The following is a 24,104-nucleotide window of genomic DNA, read 5'->3' on the forward strand; positions in this document are numbered from 1 at the left end:
TACTAATTATACATTTTCATATAAAATAATTTTACATTCCAGTTCCGTCAATTTTTAATTTCCTTCAACAAGAATTTCCAACTCGACAGTTACAGACTGGCAGGGGCAGAGAGTAGGAGTGAATCAGGGCTGTGCATCTGGCCATGACAGTCGCAGCCTGTCTGTACTGCTGGTCCTGTTCCTCTCCTCCCCCTCTGAGGATGCTCAGGACCACAGCATGGCATTGCATTTACGTAATTCACTTCTGGAGAGTTTAGTACACTTTTACATATTGCTTGATTTTTCTGGAAGATATCTGAATGTCAGCGTGTACAGAACCTATTCCATGAAGGATACAGCGATATCTTAGTATAACATTATCATCATTAGTTTTACATTATTGTTATTATAGAATGGCAAATAGGTTTTTTTGTCCAAACTTGGATACTTTTAAGGGTGAAAGTCAGTACTGTTAATAATTACACCAAGATATCTGGCGTAAATGAAGTCTCCCTGCAGCCCAGGGCCATGTTATTATATTCACCATATGGCTAATCGTAATTCTGCTTTATGCTGTACTTAACTCTTTAGTGTTTACCCCCTTCCTGAGTTGTTATAAATTGCTATAAGTTTTGCGCCAATCTTTGTTACTAGAATTTATATATTTACTCAAAGCCTGTTAATATGGTTCAGTTTTCTCTAGTTATATGGAAGGCCTATGCAGAAAGTTCACTGTGTGTGATCTGTCTGTGCATGTCTGCAGCTGCACACATTTGTGTGAGCATATGCTTAGAAGTCAGAGGGACCTTTGAATATTATTTCTTAGGAGCCTTCCATTTTGTTTTATTTTGAAATCATACGTGTTACTAGAGCTCACCAACTAGGTTAGGCTAGCACCAGAAATCTATTTTCCAGTAGCAGGATTACAGTGGCAAGCTATCATGTGTGGCTTTTGTTAAGTGGCTTCTGGAGACCAAACTCAGGTACTTGGTGTGTCTCATACCTCAGAAAGCTTAAATTCTTTTTCCTGACTTAATGTTGTTCTTTTAAAAAATTCTTTACAAACAATACAGCTGCACAATGTTCTCTATAGAAAAACACTATTTATTAATCCTTTCATAGATTTTATAATTTTGTAGTTTCTTAGATCCCCCAAATTTATTATCTTTCTCTCTAAAAATGTCTTTATGTCTATTGAGGCCTGAATGGTGTGTGTCTAATGTTCATGTGTCTGTATATATTTGTATGTTGATATGCACCATGATTTGATGCACTTTATAAGTATGTCTTTCATTTAAGTACTATTAGAGATGTATAGCCATTTTTATGTTTTGATTTTTGCTTTACTCTCTTTTTTTCTTTTTCTTGACCCTATAAGAGTTTAGCAAATGCCTGTTATTTCGTCATTCAGTTAAACAAGATAGACCGAATATTTTGAAGTTCTGTTTATATGTAGTACTATGTATAGGGCAGTATGAAACATGAGTATAAATATCAGTGAGTTTAGTATCATATGATGTCATAACTGCGTAATAAGAGGTGCATTCTGGCAAATTATGTATTAGGAATTTGAATGAACCATGGAAATGGCCTGTGCTTTAGAGAAAAATACCTGTCTGTTTAGGGAGTGTCAGGCAAAGCTTGGTTTAGAGCCTGTGCTGGACCTTGTGACATAAATGGCTATAGTGTTCACAGGCTGGCTGACACCTAGGACACTCTGTGGTGTGGAATCAGGACAGTGTAAGGGAAGAGGGCTATGCTGAGTTTCCCTAGGCAAAGACCAGAACTGCAGAGAACTGGACGTTCCTCTTCATCCTTTCAGTCTGCAGTCTTCTCTGCTTTCTTGCATCTCCAGTGTATGTATTCTGTGGGATGTTTGTTTATAGGCTTCTTTCTCTTTTTACTTTCTAGAAGTTTCACATAGGCCCATGGGTTTAATTATCTCTTCCATGATTGTTAAATTTGGTTTTCTCTCTAGAACAGTGGTTCTCAACCTTTCTAATGCTGTGACCCTTTAATACAGTTCTTCATGTTGTGGTGACCCCTCCCCACTCCCATCATGAAGTTATACTTGTTGCTATTTCATAACTGTAATTTTGCTGTGGTTATTGAGTCATAATGTAAATATATGTAGGATATCTGATATGTGACCCCTGTGAAAGGGTCTCTTGACACCCCAAAGAGGCCGTGACCTATAAGTTGAGAAACATTGACTTAGAATTTTCCTATTACATTTGATCAGGTAGGATTTCCACTCCTCATCTTAGATGCTAGCAAAGCACTTTGTTTTCTGCCATTTTCTTTTCTAAAAGTTTTAGGCTGTTTAAATCACTGGCTTAAAGAAAACGTTTCTTATATTTTTGGTTCTGAGTCTAGCCTTTAATGGCTGAGCCTGCTCTCCAGCCAGACTGGTGTACATACAGATTGAATTTCAGGAGGCTTCACAGAGAAACCCTGTCTCCAAAAAAAACCAAAGACAAACTAACAGACAAATAAGATGAAACAAAAAACCCAAACAAAGTTTCTTGTTCTTTAAGTTGGCAGTTTTGCTCCTCCATTGTATCAGCTTACTTAGTTTTCCTTTCCTGTTATAGTCTATTTCTGCCCTCTACTTCTTAGAGATACTGAGTTTACTATTGTTTTGTTTATGGTTGGCCTGGCCATTGCTAGCCTTTTAGATTCATCTTGACTGCTACTGCTTCAAAAAACATTTAGAATATGATGCTTTGTCATTTTTCTCTCCTATTTAAAAGCTTATATCAGACCACATATCTAGAGGTCTCAAGCGTCAGTATATGTTACCAGAGGACTTTTTTGTAGCCCAGATGGCTCGCCCACACTCAGTTTCTTATTCAGTAGGTCTAGTTGAGGTTCTAAGTTCTCTGGTGTTGCTGATCCTGCTGTTCCAATAGACATGGCCTGAGACCTACTGCCATAGTCACCAGATAATAGTCTTGACTTCCTAGTTTGGCATTCCTGGTCTTTTCTAGGTAGACATGGTCTGCTTGTCTCTCAGCATGATCATACAGCTTCCTCCACAAGCTTTTTACCTTAATCAAGGTGAAATGTTAATAGCTTCTTTTTCCCCCCCTTAAGTCCTATTCTGAATAGTTTTCTGACAACACAAGCTAAAGCCATCTGAGAAGAAGGGGCAGCCTGCTCCACAGAGCAAGTACCAGGACAGCCAGGGATACACAGAGAAATCTTGTTTCAAAAGACCAGAAAGAAAAAAGAAAAGCCTCCTTAAGGTCAGCTGTATGCAGACCTCAAGCATTTTCTTAGTTAATGATTGGTATGGAAGGACACAGCCTGTTGTGAGTGCTGCCATCCCTGCTCTGCTGGTTCTTGGTTCTATAAGAAAGCAGTGTGAGCAAGCCCAGGCAAGCAAGTCATTAAGTAGCACTCCTCCATGGCTTCTGTGTCAGCTCAGCCTCCAGGTCTCTGCTTTGCTGAGTTCCTGCTCTCGCTGCTTTTGATGGTGACCTGTGATAGGGAAGCATAAGCCAAATCATTTTCCTCCCCGGGTTTCTTTGGTCTTGGTGATTCCTCACAGCAGTAGTAGCCCTAACTAAGACAAGCCCACAGAGGCTTTATGTGTGATTTATTGTGTTTTCCTGTTTAGTTTTGCTTGCTAAATGTACAGACATCTTAGGACTAGGACTGGCTCAGCTATAGCTTTTGCCTACCTTAAAGGCATCTTGTAAGGCTGATGCTAGTTTTCAGACTTAGTACACATAGAAATTCAATATAAATCCTTCTTTTTCTCTAATTTTTTCTCATCACTATTCGTCCAACTCAGAGTGGTCCTTTGTTTTGTACTGGTATTTTTATGTTTGTAATTTAGCTTGTTCTGATTTCCAATCTCATTTCTGTCATCATGGTTTCTCTTTTGCTTTTATCTACCTTATATTAGTTACATAGGTACAGGAGGTTATTGAAGAAAACTGATCTCATTCTTTAGGGTATTACAAGTTGCCTATTAAAAAAAAAAAGACAATAATTCCCCATTACTGATTTGCCATATTTGAAGAAATTGTCTCTCGTTTTCCCTGAACTGAAAATACAAGTGGCAAAGACACTAACTATTGTACTTGGTTGCAAATTAATGAAATCATTTAAAGATTAATTTTCTTAAGAATCCTGAGAGAAGAAAATACCTTTTTAGCAGATACATGTTTGTCTTTATGAGAAAAGTTGCCTGATTTTTAAACATTTATGGTATGTATATGTTTGTGTGTGTACATGTGCATGTGTGTGTATGCATGCACCCACACCACTGCAAGTCAGTGGAAGTTAGAACACAGTTTGCAAGAGTCAGTTCTTTCCTTTCATCATGTAGATTTCAGGGGGTTGAACACAGTTCCATGGAATTGGTGACAGTTGTCTTTTCTCACTGAGCTGTCTGGCTGGCTTCGTGTTTCTTCAGATCTTGATGACATAGGTCCTTTGTAAAAAATGTATCCTTTGAAAGTTTCAAACATACAATAGTTTGATCTTATTTCACTACCACCCTCCAAGTCTCCCAGTACCCCTTACATTTTTGATGCACATTTTACATACAACTTAGCAGAGAGATTTTAGTTCAATTGTTTCTGAATTTTGAAAAACAAATACACCTTTATATCGATACACGGCATAATGGCATAGATTTAAGGTATACAGCTTGATCTTGAAAAGCATACAGACCTGTGTACCTGTGAATTTGAGATACAGAAAGAACATTTGACCCTCACATTATAATTTTGTAGAAGACAGCAGTGATACAGTTTTAGGTTATGAAATCTTTTATGTATAGTTGGGTCGTAATTTTTCTCTAACTCTGCAATCAGATCTCATTTCCCATGCTTTTTGATGTGCTTAAAGCCTGCCAGTGATCTGACCCCGATGTTAGGATTGCCTTATCACCAGAGGCCATATAGCCATTAAAAAGATCACAGACTTGATGTGTGCACTGTTTTCCCTCCCTGTGTTGTAAACTGTGTTTCTGAAGAGCAGCTTGTTTCCTCTCTCCCTACTCTAGGGCAGCTCTTTAGAACATTTCTTCTCTCCAATAGCTGCAGTTCCCATTTTCCTCCGGAAACCTTGCCATCTGTCTTCAACCTGACGTTAGATTTCTTTCTTTGTAAACACTGTACTGGCTAGTTGTGTGTCAACTTGACACAGGCTGGAGTTATCACAGAGAAAGAAGCTCCATGAGATCCAGCTGTGGGGCATTTTCTCAATTAGTGATCAAGGGGGAGGCCCCTGTGGGTGGGACCATCTCTGGGCTGGTAGTCTTGGTTCTATAAGAGAGCAGGCTGAGCAAGCCAGGGGAAGCAAGCCAGTAAGGAACATCCCTCCATGGCCTCTGCATCAGCTCCTGCTTTCTGACCCGCTTGAGTTCCAGTCCTGACTTCCTTTAGTGATGAACAGCAATGTGGAAATGTAAGCTAAATAAACCCTTTCCTCCCCAATTTGCTTCTTGGTCATGATGTTTGTGCAAGAATAGAAACGTTGACTAAGACACACACAAAATAAAGACTTTATTGAATCCAATTTTCCATTTTTGCTCTTTCCTCCTTAGTCTCCTCTCTTCCTCCTTTGAGTGTAACAGTCTCTCCAGGAGGGTGTGTATTATTCATGTTGGGTTAGGTTTTTACTCAGTGTAGACCCTTTTCATGATGCTTGCTCTGCAGGGCCAATTCTCAGCCTTCACCTCCCAGCGTCATGTCCAGCATCATGCCTTCAGTTTAACTAAAGCACACTGTTTTCCTCTTGGTTCTTCCAACTTTATGTTTCTTAGGCTACTTCTTTTTAGTTTCTTTGCTGATTTCTTCATTATTTTCCTGTTCTTAGACTTCTTTACCTGTTTATATTAGCTCTTGGAGATTTTCCACTGGCTTCAAGGCTTTTATCTACCCTGTATTTATTGGCTTCCTGAATGTGAGATTTATGTGTCTAACTTCAGCAACATATCCATCAAGATATGTAAAAGTCTCTTAAGTGTTTAAAATTGTGTCCTGCTCTGTGCTTCATTAGGTGGACCTTGTGTTTTTAAAATGCACAGTACTTTCTCAGGGACAGGAATTGCAGTAACCTGTAGGGCGGGCCCTGTGTGTTCAGAGACAGGATCTGATCTACTTCCACTGCTGATGCTCTAGAGTTCCAGTACCAAAGCAAAGCAGAGTTAGTCCCTTGGTGGTGTAAGTATTCGTACTGATTGTAGTCCACATGTTCATGACGTGAAACAAACTTAGTTCCTTAGAAATTAGAACTTAACTCAAACAATATCTTACTGATATCCTCATCTATAAAAACAAATAGCTATTGTTCAATTTACAAAATGCACCTCAAGTTAGAAATATAAATTTCCACTTAAGGTATCCATATTCCAAATCTATATTTGGAAGAAATGGTATGATTTTATTAAATATGGTTAATATATATCTAAAATCAATTTTCATATGTTTGTATGGTATATTAAGTGTGTGTGGTGTAGGTGGGCATGCATGTAGACACGCAGATTGATATTATATATCTTCTTTGGTGTGAAAGATACTTACTTAATCATTTATGCTTATAGTTGAAATGCTGGGAGTTCAGTAATCACACCCTCGCCCATGACCTCTCACACCCACCAGAGGATGTTCCAACCTTGTGCTCCACTTGTCTGAGCTGTGTCCTTGTCCCCTTCCCTCACCCCAGTCTTCTCTGTGAGCTCTAAAGGAACCTCCAGGAGACAGCTGCTGTCCACTTTTACTCAGCTCCTCTTGCCCACAGTTGTACCTGAGACACCAAGTCCTCAAGGAGGCCTTCCTGCACAGCGGTTGGATGACCTCTGGATCCTTCCTTTTGCTTAGTTTTTACTCTTTTGTAGTTCAGGACTCCTGGTGTCAAATTCCGTTAGTGTTTAATTTCTTTCACAGTGTTTTCTCTAGGTAAGAGTTGTAGGTTGGCAGTTCTTCTTTTCATGTTCTATGTGCTGCTCGTGTGTTTTCTGCATCCGTTGTGTCTGATGAAACACCTGTTGTCTTCCCTACCTCTTCTCTGAGAAGTACGCCTGTGTGATCTCTGATTTCCTGTAAGGCTTCCTGTGTGGATCTGGTTTTAGGTTATTGACTAGTGAGTCCTGAGTCCTGTTCATTTAAGATACGCTTTTATGAAATTTGCTGTCACTTTGTTTGCTGTACTCAGCTGTGAATCTCAGTATTTTTCATCTAGTATTTTGTGTCTAAAATATTGGCTTGGAATTTTGCTTTAAAGTTTTAGAAACTTTAATTGTATATGCCTCTATTATGCTTACTTCGTGTCTCAGCTTGTTGAGTATGTAGACTATATCTGTAAAATATCTATTTGAAATTATGTGCATGCCAAGGGGGTGATATGTATATAAATGTGTTTGTAGGGGACAAAAGAGAGCATCAGATTCTGTGGAGCTGAAGGTATAGATGGTTGCAGTCTGCCCAGCGTGGGACTGGGAACTGGCCCTATCTGTACTCAATCCCTGAGCCACTTCTCCAGCCCCTGTCATACTTATTATTAATATTTTTTAAAGCCGTAATTCTCAGCTATTTCATGTTTTGGTTGACCTTGAATGATTATCTTTGAAATTTGGCTCTACCCCCCCCCCTGTATCTTAGCATGCCAGTAACTGGACTACCTCAGTGCCACATATTTTAAATATTGTCATCTTGGGTACAGGATATTTTGTGATTTATAAATGGTCTCAAGCTTTTTTATAGAACTGGGTAAAATTACTTGGAAAAAAATTGAGTTGATAGGTGAGAAGGGACTCATACTTAGTACATTTTAGGAGGGATGGGTGTGGCATTCATTTCAGGGCTAATATTCTCTGGTAATGAAGTAAAGCCAATCATGGTATTCTTGCTGGTGAGTTCTGTACTAGGGGGTGTTCCACTCTGATTGAATAGTGAATACCCTCCTTGTGTGAGCATCAGGGTTGCTTTCTCCAGCATTCTGAGATGAATTTCTTTCCTTCACTTTATTCCTCACATATATGTATGTGGAAGTTCGTTCATGGCACTAAGAATGCGTTCTAAGTTTCCAGGCTCATTCTAAACACACCCCTGTAGTCTCTTGTACCCTTGGTCTCCAAACTCCCATGTGTTTCTTTCTTTGAGAGAAATGGCTTGATTTCTTGTAGCTTCTTTTTTTCTTGTAACATGTTCTATCCAGGAATCACTTCTGTAAATTTAGGCCACTTATCCCATTCCCTGAGCTCCCAAATTATTGATGCTGGTCTCTCTCAGATCATTGTCCTTGATTGCTTTGTGTTCAATGTCTAAAAAATGGTGTCCATATAGTTTGCCTGGTATTTTAGTTGCTCTGTGTAGGAGGACACTAAATCTAGTCTCTTGTAACTTCACCTATACTGGAAATGAACATTCTGACTTACCAATTTTAACAAGTAGAAATGGAGATTTAAATATGTAACCTTTCCTTAAATAGTCACAAATTATTTCTGAGTAATTTGACATATTATTGATGCTGTGCTAATTGTATATAATATTGACTCACATTATTGCAGAGGTATTGGTTTGCATACATTCCAGGGTGGCAAAAAGAGTCAAGTTAGTAACTCAGTGGTTAAAGAATTTGGAAACTTGGAGCCAAAGCCTAATGGTAGAGTTTGTTGAACACCTAATTCCAACGACTTTGGTATATTTCTAGTTGTCATGGTAACCTTAATACAGCAGTACCTCCATCCCTTCACTGTGTGGAACATGCTCCAAGACTTCCCAGTGGATGTCTGAAATAGCAGATAGTGTTGGACCCTCTATGTAGTTATTTTCCTGAACACGCAGACCTATTACAATATTAATTTGTAGATTGGGCAGGGTAAGGAATTAACAACTTATAGATTTCATTAGTATCATACAAGTTTTCCTCCTCAAGGTGAAAGTTTTCTTCCCTTTTCACTAAGGGACATACTTTGTGACTTCTTTGGCATATCTGATATTCACATCCTGGACAGAAGAGGAGCATGACTGAGCTTTCAGTATAGTACCCGGACCAGTGCACAGTTTACATCTTATGTACAGTTAGAGAAACCATAGGAACACAACTTGAGAAAGGGGGACAACCTGAATAGTAACAGTTTCTCAGCATGCCACAGGTATTCTTCAGCTAAGAAACCTACTGTATGAAAATGTGTAAGAAATTCACTTCACAGTGAATAAACTCATCATCATAAAGTAGAAACATCTGACTTATGTCACTGTTACAGGTTCTCTGTTAAAATCTTTCTGCCTCTGTCTCTGTTGCTTTCTACATGGGGAAGTTTTTTGGTTTTGTCTTTTTGAAATAACATAGTTTTAATCAGTCTTCTGTCTATATATTGGAACTAATTTGGTGTTTTTCTAATGCCATAACATAGTACCACTTTTTAAATTAATGGGCAGACTAAAGGAATTCTAGATATTTTGGATTGTAATCATAATAGAGAGGAGGCATCATTGATGTAGCTCACACCATCCTGATGATTTGAGTGTTGGGTTTCTCACTGGCAGTGGTGGTGCGAGCCTTTACTCCAAGCATACAGGAGGGAGAATCAGGCTTTGAGTTTGAGACCTACAGAGCAAATTCTGGGGCTACCCAGAGATACCCTGTCTTCAACACTTCCCCCACAAACAAACAAACATTCTCAAAGTTTTGTTTTGTTTTGTAAATTATTGATTGAATCATCTATCTTTTCTTTATTGACTGGCCTATTGGATCAGTATTATAAATAATTTAAGGTCTGACCTACCTTTATTGGAGTTGACAGTAATTATGAGGCCTGTTGGGCTGAGCTCTTCTGAGAATGGAATTTGAAGAAGTCATTCTGGTGGCTGTGGCTTGTCAGGTGGGTTTTGATTTTTGGTAGCTCAGCGTGGTGAATTGATGCCATAGCAGCAGGGAGTTAGTTGTAACTAACTGGGTGGAATAGAGTTACGCGTGTGTTAAAGTATAAACTGCCCAAGTGATTTTCCAGTTTTTGTCAACATTGAGTGTAAATATCTGAACTTAGAAACCGAAGACTTTTTCACATTTTAAATAATTTACCATTTGCTATAAGTTATTAGTGAGAACATAGTCCAAGCTGTGTTCTTTTATATTTTTAAATTTATTTACTGACTGGCTGGCTGGGATGGGGCATGAGTGCCACAGCACACCTGCGGAAGTCATAGGACAACTTAGAGGAGTTGGTTCCCTCTTTCTGTGGATTCTGGGTATTGCACTCACTTAGATCTTCAGGCTTGGTGGCACGTGCTTGTGTTTCTTCTTTAAAATGAGAATGTGACTGATGAGGTAGCTCATCAGGCAAAGGCAGTTGCTACCAAGCTTCATGGCTTAAGTTTCATTCTGGAACTCCTTCCTGTGCTGTCCTGAAATTCCACATCCATGAACATGCAATTAATAAATTTTACTTATGTATTAATAAATATTAATAACAAATTAATAAAATAAAAGAGTGGGCACGGGAGTGGCAGTTTTCCTGTTGTGTGTTCTTCCTTCTAAGATTCTACACTAAGCTATCTCCATGTTACCCTCAAGTTGTTGATAAGGACCCATCTGCCGTAGTGACTCACTCCCCAGGCCTTGGGCATCACATTATATTTTTGATGACATGTGTGCTTTGGCAAAGTCTCTCTGCATCCATCACCAGGGAAGAGGCTCTACTTTTCTTGCACACTTTAGTCTCACATGTTTTGTTTTAGAGTATCTGAAGTGGAACTCTGTAATGACGGGAAGTAGGAGTCAGAAGAGAAGTTAAGTAACCTGCAAATGTCTGACAGTTAGTGGTACTCAGACTTTGAATGTAAGTCAGATTCCAGAGTCTCGAGGGCTTTAATTGTGGTGATAAGTTGTGTCTCTTGAGTATTGAGGTTTTGTGAGGGTCCAGATTTTATATACTGGAAAGTAGAATAAATCCTGTGCAGTCCAGGAACTGAAAGTAAGAAGTCACTGAGGCGGCTCTGGGCCGCCTGTGCTTCCATCTTCTCTTCCTCTCTGTTACCGCTCTGCAGTCCTCACTTGGTCTCTGCGTGTTTATTGGCTTCAGCTGGTCCACTTAGCACCTGGTTCATGGCGACTGCTCCTGTTATGGTACTTTTAAAACCACAGTATTCACCTCCTTGAAGATCCAGAATTGTAGCCAAGGAGCATGGACTTTCATGATTTTAATTGCAGGGTTTTGTGTGTGTGTGTGTGTGTGTGTGTGTGTGTGTGTGTGTGTGTGTGTGTGTGTAAAACCCTATCATTCTTGTATAGCTGCAGTTCTCTTTTAGGTGAGCTATCTGTCCTCTGATCAAGTAGCTGTGTAAGTGGGTGATAGAATTGGGGAGGGATGGCAGGATATAGGCATGGGTTTTTATTAACATAGTAGTCCCTAGGGGAAAGGGCTGAAACTAAACAGAATGTCCAATAGTAGTTTTAGTGATACGCATTAGTTTTTATTACAGAAGACTCACAAAAGCAACACTACAAACACCAGATATATTTCAGGTGCAAAAACTGAAATGAGTTTATGACATGACTATCTGCAACGACCAGTAAAACAATATATTTTATTTCTTGTGGTACTAGAATAGCTTATTTAGTATAGCCATCCCTGTGACTCCCTTTGAAAAGCATATATAATAACCACTTATTCACAGAGCAGTCCTGACTAGTACTGTCAGCTTAGGATTTCTTGGAGGAGGTTTGTGTGTGATTGGACATCTCTACCAAGGATGTTATTTACTTAATTGAATTACAATTTTTGCTTTCAGATTTCTCAACTCGTGTATTTTAGTAAATTAAAAGAGTTGTCTTTTGCTTATCTTTTTAGTTATTTATGAATTTTCAAGATTTCTCTAGTTGGCCTTTTTTTTCACCAAATTAATAGTTTAGAGAATTCTGAGCGAGCAGGCACAATTTTGTGTTTTATAGGATAGAGAAGAGAGCTTAATGGAGCCAGATGTGCCTTTGAGTTTGTTGTTGCAAGTTTTATTATCCTGTGATCATGTTTTCTTAAAGCAAAAGTATTTTTAGATAGCTCTAGGAAAAGTATAATTCCATCTATTTGGATTTTACCTAGCTTTCTAAAAAATTTTATTGTTGGGGGAGTTTCTGGGGCATCCCAAACAACTCTAGGGTAGGTATCACACTCTTGGTACTAGGTTATTGTTTAGGAACCTATAGTTTTTGGAGGAACATTTTACCCTGTGTGGAGTGCTCCCTCTCACATGGAACTCACACACATGGAGTTTATAGAACAGTAGGCTTCCACATGACCGTTTCAAAGCTTCTTAGTGTTGGTCTCCTTCTCCTTCTTGCTCTGCCTTGCTGTCTTTGCCTCTTTGCACTTAGGCCTTCCTCTCCATTGTTCTCCCCTTTGCCTGCGTGTCACCAGTGTTCTGTTACCCACACTCCCTCTTGATTTGTTAAGCACACACTTCATATATATATCCATCAACTCATTCTGTAATTTCTCAGATATTAGGTAAGTATCACATCTCATCCAAATGGATGGAAACTAGCTCATTTCTAAAGCCACAGAACTGTCCTTTTCAGTTATTAGTGCTCACAGAGTGAGGAGGATTTCCTGGGACATTCTTTTTGGTGTGTATCCCATAAACGGAACAGTTGCTATTTGTTCCAGCTGACTGGACTGTTTCCAAAACTGGCTTCCTCTTTGCTCAGTCTCTCATCATGCTTTTCAGTCTTGATTTTCTATTCAGCTCTTGGGTCTCCTCCAAGAGGAGCAGTTTCTAAGCATCTCAGGTATAGTGATCCCACATCCCCCAAGTATTCTACTCGATTCTAAAGATAGCAGTTTGGAAGTGTAGGAAGGGTGGGTGGGAATAGCCAGACAAGCCCTTTTAACTATACCTTTGCAAAAAGAAGTTTTGAAGCTTAGAAAAGTAAAAGATTTGTTTAACATTATTATATAGCTGTTCAGTAGTTTATTCTAGTCAAACCAGAATATTGTCATGTCTGAGAGGCTGCTGACTATTAATATATAAAAAGAAGAACGTGCTTTTTTGGGTTAAAGACACTTGGGCCTGTGATTTTCTGTATTCTGGATTTCTGAAACAGTCTATGATCTACTTTTGAAACCAAGGAATAGTCAAGACATAAAGTAAAATAACAAAACAAGAAGAAGAAGGAAAAAAGAAATGTTGAGTTAGAAAGCACAACGATTTAAAATATTCTCATTTTTTTCCCTGTATATTTAGAGTAGTAGTTTTATTTCGAGAAAGTTTGAGGAAATAAATGATTTACAGGCTATAAAAAATAGAATTTTCTTTTTACTTATTGAACAGTAGAAAAGAAATATTAAAGATCTGTTTTTTTTCTTTTTTTCTTTTTTTCTTTTTTTCTTTCTTTCTTTCTTTTTTTCCAAGACAGGGTTTCTCTGTGTAGCCCTGGCTGTCCTGGAACTTACTTTGTAGACCAGGCTGGCCTCAAACTCAGAAATCCNCCTGCCTCTGCCTCCCGAGTGCTGGGATTAAAGGTGTGTGCCACCCCTGCCCGGCTGATCTGGTTAAGTTTTAACAGAGCTTAATTTTGGTGCTTTCTCTAAATATTTTAAGGTATGATTAATAAGGGTATGCATAGGTTTCTAAAATATGCTAGTATTACATTGTAGCCTACTTTCCTTTGAGTAATAGTTTAGATGGTAGAAAAATACTATGGTAAAAGTGATTGAAATTAGTGTTAGTTTTGGTTGGAAATACCTCATCATTGATTGTGTGTCAAAATGTAATATTGTGACAGTAGCTGAACTGTGTGCTTGACTGTAGCTGTGACATTGGTTGGCGTCTCAATGCTTGTCTATCGTCTTAATCTTGGGCATGTTACTTAGCCTCCCTCTCCTTGGCTTCCCATTTGTAAAACAGCAGTAGTGCCTTCCTCACAGGACCATCACCAAGTTCAGACTCTATGGCTTTCTGAATCTTTGTGTGTGTGGATGTGTATTCACACGCAGTGTAAATAAATATAGACTAATATCTACTAAGTGATAAACTTTGAATAAAAACCTTTACTGCCTCTGTTTTCATGATTAGAAGACATTTTGTAAAATGTGTTTAGCAAGCATGAATAAATGGCTTAAAATACCAATAGTGTGTTAGTGTCTGGAAAAAAAGATACCACATAACACTCTTGTTCTTAGTTTATCAGGCTCAAAAGATCTTACTTATATTTAACATAATGTTTTCTCTTTCATAGTTTATCAGAGAAGATATGAAATATAAAGATGCTACGAATAAACATAGTCACCTGCACAGAGAAGATAAGCACATAACTGTTGAGGATTTGTGGAAGCAGTGGAAAACATCAGAAGGTAAAACTGCAGCGCTCTGGAGCCTTGGCTTGTCTGCTTCTGCCCTGCTTGGCATTGGCAGCCCTACTAATTGCATATAATTATAGCGAAGATCATGTTTCTGGGAGAATATTTGCGTTAAAAAAAAAAAAAGACTTTCTTAGAGGCTGGGTGTGGTGCTGCATTTCCAAGCACTTGGGAGGCAGAGACAGGTGCAGTTTCTGTAATTTCAAGGCCAGCCTGGTCTACAGAGTGAGTCCAGGACAGCCAGGGCTATTACACAGAGAAACCCTGTCTAAAAACAAAACAAAACAAAAACAAAAAACCAACAAAAATAAGTAAACAAAAAACCCTAACTATCTTAGATGCATTAAGTTACAGGCTATTTTTAGATACTTTGGTATCGTATACTAGACTGAATAGGAATGCTTGTTTGCGCTTATTGTGTGAGCTTTTAAATGGTATTCTTATGTTTTATCAAGTAAAAAGAGGAAACTGTTTCAGTTGTGGATGTCTAAAGTCTTCAGGAGCCCAGGAATTTTAAGCTTTTCCTGAAGTCCTCTGTGAACCCTGCTAATGCTGTAATCTCCCTTGTGTACCTTGTATAATCTTGTCCAGTTGAAGCACCCTATGCATGCTGTTTTTCCTGTGTATACACATCTTCAACAAAGTATAATTCATAAGTTAGGCATTGTAAGAGATTGTTAGGAATAATAACAAAGTAGAGTAATTATAGCAATGAATTATAAATAAAAGTTCTGTGATATATTACTCTTTAGCTGTCGTTAGAGCAGATGGCATATACTGTTTGGATACTCTGGACAATTCATGTGCTTGCCAGAAAAGCAGGAGATTTTTCTCTCTCCCTCCTTCTCCCCTCTTTCCACATGGCCATGGCCACCCTCTACTTCTCTACACTTCTCCTCTCTCTGCCTTTCTACAATAAACACCTTAAAACCAAAAAAAAAAAAAAAAAAAAAAAAAAAAAAAAAAAAAAAACCCACGAGATTTTATTAAACTACTTAGGACATTCATTTGACAATGAGTTGTTTATATTTCTGGAATTTTCCATCAATGCTTTTCTCACTGAGATGGACTGGTAGCTGAAACCACAAAAACTGACACTATAGTTGAAAGACTTCTGAACTTGCAGGATAAAATTCAGTAATTTGTATTTTATTTCCTGTTTATAAGTTGTGTATTTTTTTTGTGGACAATAATTTTGTACAGTACAAGAAAAACCTCATGACCCAAAGCCTTGGCACAGACACTAATACTAGGTAGGGACTTACTACAGTTTAAGCAGCTTCCAAAGTTCATTCAGTTTATTCTGTTTTTCAGTATCCGTTTACCAAATTATCCCTTTTCTAGTATTTCTGTTTTTACAAATCTCAAACAGTTGTTATGGGATATATTTTTTCCTAAAACTTTGAATAACAAAACTAAGGAACTGAACAGACTTTTATAAAAGTATAAATAATTACTAGTTTACTAGATTATCAGTGGTAATATCTGGAAATGACAGCATGCAAAGCCAGGCATGTAATTGTGAAGAGCTAGCTGGGGACCTTCTGAAGGAAGAGGTGTCTCACTCAGATGGAGTCTGTATGACCATTTGTCACATCTGAAATATTTTTTCTTGGACAAAATTCTTTTTAAGGCAAAAAGGAGGTGTCAAAAAATGTCTCAGTCTTTCCCCCCCCCCCAAGACAGGGTTTCTCTGTGTAGCCCTGGCTGTCCTGGAACTCACTCTGTAGACCAGACTGGCCTCACTCTGTAGACCAGACTGGCCTCAAACTCAGAAATCCGCCTGCCTCTGCCTCCCGAGTGCTGGGATTGAAGGCATGCGCCACCACGCCCGGCGCCTCTGTCTTTTCTTATTTTTTTTTTCAATTAAATAAGAAAATTTATTTAATTCAAATGCCTCTATTAAAAATGCCTCTATCGTTTCTTATTTATTTTACTTATGTTGATTGTTGTAAATGCATAGCCTTGGTTTCACAAAAGGACAACCTTTCCTAGCCTTTCTGAAGAGATCTACAGTGCTTCCGAGTAATCACCTTGAATGAACTATGCCAAAGGAATGTGGGAGGTTTACTGTTCCCCATCACAGTTGTGCCCTGTATCATCTGTTCTTCACCTAGTAGAATAGTTTACTTACAGTATAAGTCTGAAGTGTTGAGCACCCTAAAGTGGCTCACAGGAAAAGGAAAAAATATCAACACAAATCTTCACAGAGTACTCTAAGCCATGCCTCGGTGACAGTCACCTCTTTTACCTTCTGGCCTGTCTTCTTTATTTCCATCCAAATTAGACTGGCCTCTTCCTGTTTCACAGTGTGCAGGCACAGATGTCCTTTTGGCTGGCTCCCTTCTCTCTTTCTTTAGTCTTTATCAAAGGCCAGTCTTCCATTGGAGCCTACTTCCTTTTCTGTTCCTCATTTTTCTGACACTCATGATCCTTCATTCTTGTTCCCATGCCACACTGTGTCCAAAGTATTAAAGATAGCTTCTTCGTCACATGCGCTCCTTACACTGCAAAGCTGAGAAGGAAGAGTCTATTCTGTTGCCTCGTAAATCTCCACATGAGAGGACCTGTCCTTGCTTCCCACCTTGTGACTGTGTTCTGAGCAGATCTTTTATAATCCAGGAGACTATTTCTAGCTGTTTCCTTGTACTTTAAGGCTTTCCCAAGGTAAACAACCCCTTCTTCTTCTCTTAAGCTTTCACACCTGTCCTTATCTATTTTATATTGCAACAGAGCAGTGATTTGATGTTAAGTCCACATTGCTTGGCCAACTTTTCTAACCTGAGTTTGTTTTCTGAGTGTTTGGCCTCCCACTTCTCGTTCTTAGGGGGAAAGGCCTGAGAGAAATGGTTGCCAAATTCCTGCTAGCACAGATGCCCAGAGGGAAGGAGAAAGGAAGAAGACTGAGGAGGATTCAAGCAATAAAACCTCAATTAGAATAAGGAACATAACTCTCATGAAAGGTTATAGGTACAGAGACAAAATTTAGAGCTAAGATGAAAGGATGGACTATCCAGAGAGTACCCCATTCGGGAGTCCATCCCATCATCAGCCACCAAACCTAGATACTAATGCTAATGCCAGCAAGATACTGCTGAAGGGACCCTGTTATTGCAGCCTCTTGTGAGGCTATGCCAGTACCTGGTCAACACCGAAATGGATGCTCACAGCCAGCTACTGGATGGAACACAGGGTCCCCAATGGAGGAACTAGAGAAAGTACCCAAGTACCTGAAGGGGGCTGCAACCCTGTAGGTGGAACAACAACAGGAACTAACCAGTACCCCCGGGGTTTGTGTTTCTGGCTGCATATGTAGCAGAAGATGACCTAATCGGCCATCAGTGGGAATAGAGGCTCCTTGGTCTTCCAAACTCTATATGACCTAGCACAAGGCAAGGCCTGGGCCAAGTAGTGGGAGTGGGTGGGTAGGGGAACAGAGGTGGGGGGAGGGGTATGGGAAACTTTCGGGATAGCATTTGAAATGTAAATAAAGAAAATAATAATAATAATAAAAAAAAAGTTTACACAGATGGGGTCGAGTCTCTCATCTCACAGTTAATAAAGGGCCATGTAAGGCTGGGAATGGCCACTAGAGCATCACTGAACCTGCAGAGTTCTGCTTTGGTCACTTGTATCATCTTTCTCTTAAGATTTCTGTTAGAAAGCAAGTAGTCTTTTGAAAAGTTTTGAGAACTACTGAAAGTAAACATTAGAATGAATGTAAAAATACTAAATTCAGTATTGATAAGTTGAATATGTAAAACAGAAGTGTGTGTGGCAGATAACATATAGACATTCCTTCTCTGCCTGACATTTTTTTGGTATCCAGTGGCCAGATCAGTGGCGCTTTACAGCATGATACTCAAAAAGTGTATGATGAATGATGAATGTCTAAAAATACAATGCTTTCTGAAAACACCGTGTTCTATATCCATTTCATCAGATATTTTGGCCATGCTGTCTACAATTCTGAAAAACTCACGCTTTGCAGAACTATGAACTTAAAATGACAGTTTGTGCTCCCAGACAAAAGAACGGGTAAGGTTGAGTGAGCTCAGATCCTGTGGCTCAGACTTGAGAACAGTGCAAGTGGGGCCAGTGCCTGCCAACTCTACCTGCTCTGGTACACCTAACCATGACACTCCTCCACTGGGAGAACCATGACAGTCAGTCAGTAGGGAAAATTCCTGAAGTCCTTCCCCATGCAAATAGAGCATCCCTAGCATCTCAGAGTGAACCAGTGGGAAGCATCTACCTCTGGATCCCAGCCCATCTTCAATGTTTATAAAGTCCCTATCCACATGGAATAAAGTGCACATGTTATTTCACTGAGAATCGCCGGAGAGTGGCTGTTTTACTGAGCTATATAATACCTTGGGGAAGGATTCTCTTTTCCGAAGCATTTGTCACTGGACCTTGGACCAGCCTGGCAGGCCAGGTTCATGCTCCTGCTGCTCCTGTCCCTACCACTGCCTACTGATGCCCCTGCCACTGCCTACTGATGCCCCTGCTGCTGACATTGGTGCTGCCATGGTAATGGGAAAGAGCTGGGACCCTAGCTACCTGCCCCCATGAGGGCTTTCCTTCTGAGAGCTGTAACACCTTGGCCATTTCTGGCTGGGCCAGAGACCATAGAACCTATTCATTGTGTTCTGCGGAGGATGACAACAGTTAATGGGAAACAAAAGTGGGTGGAATCGATGACTCAAAATCTGTGCAGCCTCATAACCTGATCACCGGCAGTGCTGGCACTCATAAATAGAAATTTGATATTACTAACCATTAAATGCTACCCTAGCAATAGGAATGAACACTACAAGTAGTAAGCGGATGAAACTTAGTGAGCCCGGCTACCATGTATGGTTGGGTTGAGGTTGCCTTAAATGAGATAGGAAAACAAAGCACAAAGATGAGCTCTGAGAGAGGCCTGTGCATGGCATCTGCAGCCACGTGAGCTGAGAGGAAGAAGGGGAGAGGTCACAGTTTTATGTGTTGATACGTATATACTATATGTATTGCTGCTATTTGGTATTAAATGCTAAGTTGTTTGAAAGTTCCATAATATATTGACACAGTCTCTAATTACCAGTTGTATATAAGATAATTCATGTTGCACAGGTTATTCTGTATTTTGTGCCACACAGGCAAAACCCTGGGTCCTGGAGATTAAAGTTGAGGTACACATAGGACCAGGCTATACTCAGCAGAGCACTGAGTAGAAGAGAGAAAGTAAGTATGTGCTGATAGCATGAGATGATGTGTCCACAGTGCATGAAGGCTGGAATATGGAGCTGGCTCACATACTCCATATGTGATTAGCTCATGACTAAGAGTATTTACAGAAGGTGGTATTTAGAATAGTCCATGAAGATAGACTAGTAGGTCTTAGAAAGTAAGGTAGATTATGCGAGAAGAGTCGTTGAAAGATCAAGATACATTGTGTACACATATGAAATTGTCAAAGAATAAAAAAATAAAGAAAAGCTAAAACTAAAAGGAAAATTATAAATTACAATATGAATTAAACTATACCTTAATACTTGCTAAAATTGGAAGTAGACATGGCATGCTTCTGAACGTATATGGATCTCCAAGTTGCTCCCAGGGCTGCAGAGATGGCTCAGTGGTTAAGAGTGCTAGCTGTCCTTCCAGAGGATACAGATTTGATTCCCGGTGCCTACATGGTAGTTCACAACCATGTGGTACTCCAGTTGTAGGGGATCCAATACCTTCTATTCTCTGAAAATACTCCAGATACACATTTGATGCATATACATTCATGCAGCAGAACACCTATTTATAGTGGCTGACTTTTAGAATGTGACTGTTGTATAATGTAAATGAAATGTTTTCTGATGGGTTCTTAGCAAGTGCTGTCTCTATAGTACTTCTGTATAAACTAAAAACATTCAGCCATGCTTACAGATTTTTTAATTGAGTAGATATGTAAAAATTTAGAAAAGTTTAACTTAAAGCAATTTAAAGAACCTTTAATTAAGAGATTGGAGAGATTTGGGCATTTAATAATTGCTATTCTCCAGTATAAATAAACAAAAAAAGGATATTGGGTGTTTTATTTCTGTTTATGACAGCATTTGTTTTGTAAACATTGCATTAAAGTAAAAAAAAATTCTGGCCATGGGCCCTGAATTCCTAAAAGTCAGGTGCATTATAACTCGTTGCTCCTCATGCACGCTTTTTATGCCGAGGTTTGCCTTTTGGGTGTGTCAGTGTGGATGGATTTCTAACTACTGATGAAAGTCCGGCCTTTTTGAGTGTGCACTATGGCTTCACATAGAGACTGAGTTGGAAAGTGGAGATGGACTGAGTGCACCCTGTTTGGCCTGACTATCGGAGCTACTCAGAACCTAATACTTGGAGACCCAGTAGCATTTTTGTGGTATCCAGCAACAGAATACTTTGTCTGTTTACAGTAAGCATGGGAGTCACTAGCAGGATCCAAGGAAGCGTCAAGCTTTTTCTCTGAGTTCTAACAGCATTTTTTCATGTACACGGATGGAAAGCTAAATAGCAATGTAAGAATTCTTAGTTACATACCATCTAAATGGTGGTATTACAGTTTAATAATACGGACAAAATTATTCTAGGGAATTCATATTATGGAAGGCATTTTTTTGTTTTTAGAAATAAGAAAGTTGGGTGTATACAGTTTAGCACATTTAACATGAGAAAATTAGTCTTTTTAAATGGCACATCTAAGTGTTATATTCTTTGAATAAGCACAGTTTATAAGCCAGGCACGTAATTTCTTTTAGTGTATGTGATAGGCCACTGAATTTTTATTTCTGTAGTTTAGTTCTGTGGTAAGCTAAGTAAGGGTGAATACTGTTAACTACATCTAGAAGATTGTTCATAATCAGAGGAAAAGTGCTTAGAGCAGTGCTGAGCCCCAAACAATGCTCAGTAGATATCTGTTCCTGTCACTGTTTCTGTGAGGTAGTTGTCACCATGCTATGCTAAGCAACATGGGTGTGCCAAGTAAGGTTCTGCTCTTACACCTGAGCCAGGGAGCCCGAAACTTGCTATCTAAAGAAAGCTGTTGGTTTGTGTGTTGTCTCAGTAGCAAAGAAAGATAGTCTTGGAGGATGGCATTCTAGTTACGAGCCTCAGTGTTTACTGTGTATGTAGGCTATGGTAGTTCAGGTAGCGGATTTGTCATCACCACCAAATATTAAACATTACTGAGTCCTCTATGAATGGCTTGGAATAGACTTTGTAAAAGTTTGAAGTTTTGTTCTCTGTACACTAGCAAGAAGATTATTACCTTTGTGTGGATAAAATGTGAATTTGAGTGGAAAATGGAACATCATGGATTCTAGAAATGTTTTACAGGAGGACTTGGAAACTTTGCCCCTGTGCTTAGAGAGTGTTCCGAGGGTTTTGCTTGTGTGTTTTTGCTTGTTTGCCATACTGAGCTGGTTCATGCAATAAGAACCTTTCATAGGTGCTTATTAGGAGCATGGCCTTGTCTGAGACCAAGATACTCAGATGAAGAATGCCTTTTTGTTCTTGACCTACCTGTGATCTGTTAGTGGAGGAAGATCTGCTAACAGCTACTTAAGGGCTGCCAAGAGTGTATAAATAAAGAGCTGTGGGGTAGATAGGTAGGAAGAGGTGTGCCAGCAGAGGTGAAGTAAGAGAAGGAGGATTGCATTCCATGACATTCACCCTGCCACCAGTATTCTGCTAGATTAATAGTTCTGAGGATATTAATAATTAATAAAGCACATTTAAAGAAAGACGGTTCTGAATAAGCTGCTTAGCTAATACTGCTCAACAGATCAAGTTTTAGTATTTTTGATCCTGTGTGCAATGCTGTTAGTTTTAGAAGCTGTTGTCAGTAAAAACCATCAATATAAGTTCGGGTTTTCATTGTGCCCGAAAGCACCTTACACAAGGAAGGCTGGTTCCTCCAGGTGGAGTCTAGTTTCAGAACTGATAGTCTCCATCATCTGTGTGTACAACTAATAAAAGGTATTCAGCATTAGTATTCAGAGCTGCTTCTCTGTAAAGGAAGGTGATGTAAAAATATGGCTGGCTCACTCTGTCAACCACCATTTCTGGGGGTCAGTGTGGGTTTGCAAGAAAAGTAGTACATCTGTTTCCCACTCAGTTCCCATACCAGGTAAACACTGGGTATATGCTGGGTATGGGGGTCCCGAAATCACCTGAGAGTTTATTTTAAAAGCAAACAAACAAGCAAAAAAAAAAAAAAAAAACCAGCAGAAAACCCTATACCTCATGTTAAATGTATTCTTTATTCTTTTATAGTCATAACTTTTTATCATAAATTCCTGAATTCAGAGTACTCTCAATGAGCGGTTTCTGATTTCTAGATCACCATTTAGAAGAAATGTTAGATAAAATAAGGTAAATTATACACACACACACACACACACACACACACACACACACACAGAGAGAGAGAGAGAGAGAGAGAGAGAGAGAGAGAGAGAGAGAGAGAGATTATCTAGCTTTTTCATGTATTTCCAATCTTAAAGGTTGAGTTTTATTTTAGTAATCATTCCTTTCACTATGCTTCATCATGACTTTTACAATGTTAAAATAATGCACCATTAGATACTTTATCAAGTTTTTTCAATTAGATATTTACTGTCATTATTAGTTTCGTTTGAAATTAAGAGTCTAGATTAGTCTGACAAAATGAAGAGTTCCTTCATTGAAAGGAATAGAAAGAAATTTAGTGTTTACTTCCACTGTCAACTCCTTTTCATTTTATGCATTAAGTTTTCTTAAGAGCATAAAACAAATGTTTTCTCATTCCTTTTATGTGCTCAACCTAGTAGACTTACCACTTAACAGAAATATGTAGTAGTTAAAAGTCAGGGACCGAGCCAGCCTTCGACATGTCTCTGATCACAGCTGCACAGATGGCCAAGGCTGGACGACCAAAAGTACCAGGCCCCTCTGGGCTACAGAGTAAGTTCAGTTACCAAGGCCCGGTCTTAAATGAAAAGTAAAAAGCAGCTGGATATATAGCCTAGAGGTAAAGCGCCTGGCCTCGTGGGGTGCATGACTGGTAATTCCTAGAACCATTGTGTATGTGTGCGTGGAGTGTAGCATAGGCATTGACAGCTCATTGAAAGAGAGGGAGTGAGAGACCACTTGGGGAATACTGGCAGGAAGGCGAGGTCCGATGAGGAAATGAACAGTGGCCTTCAGAGGGACACAGGCAAATCAGAAAGGGTGGTGGGCTAGAAAGATGATGGGTTAGCCCTTAAAGGATAAGGCTTATTCTAAAGGACAGAAAGGACGGTACCATTGATATCTAGACAGGGGAATGTTTTCAGAAGTGGGTAGCTGGCTGTGTAAATCTTCAGGATAGTCTATCATACTGCAGAGTCCTTGTTAAGTAAGAGTCTGCATGAAAAGTAACTGACTGTTCGGTCTTAAAAACAAGCATGAAAGTACTTCAGCGTGGGGTTCATGTGTCTCATGTATGAACTGTGACTAATTGTGTTTTTTGCTTACTTATATGTAGCTGTTGTTAAGGGTCTTATGTATATTTTGCACATGTTCTTAACTGTGCTTCATTTTGATTTTCTGGCTCAGTGATATCATTCATCATTTATTCTCTTTACATGGCATGAATCTTTGTAAAAAATTCTTTTTGCCTTTGGCACAACTCTGTCCTATAGTGAGAGATAGAGGAAGACAAAAAAGTGGTTAGTTATAGGCACCGCTGCACTGCTGGGGAAAGAGCGGACTGGTGAGGGGACCCGCAGCTGAACCCGATCGTCCTGCGCCTCTCCTGCCCAGGAGGGGT

General features: G+C 39.3%; 1 protein-coding gene across 3 annotated transcripts in view; it reads left to right on the forward strand.

Moving 5' to 3' along the window:
- Stim2 (stromal interaction molecule 2) overlaps positions 1 to 24,104 on the forward strand; it is a 151,479-nt gene that overhangs the window by 80,366 nt on the left and 47,009 nt on the right. For all 3 annotated transcript variants that reach the window (XM_029545104.1, XM_021210818.1, XM_029545103.1), the window contains exon 3: positions 14,176 to 14,290. In XM_029545104.1, the coding sequence (XP_029400964.1) occupies positions 14,176 to 14,290 (115 nt within the window). The remainder of the gene's footprint in view (positions 1 to 14,175; positions 14,291 to 24,104) is intronic.

The sequence above is a fragment of the Mus pahari genome, chromosome 13, assembly GCF_900095145.1.
Source record: "Mus pahari chromosome 13, PAHARI_EIJ_v1.1, whole genome shotgun sequence".
Taxonomy (NCBI): domain Eukaryota; kingdom Metazoa; phylum Chordata; class Mammalia; order Rodentia; family Muridae; genus Mus; species Mus pahari.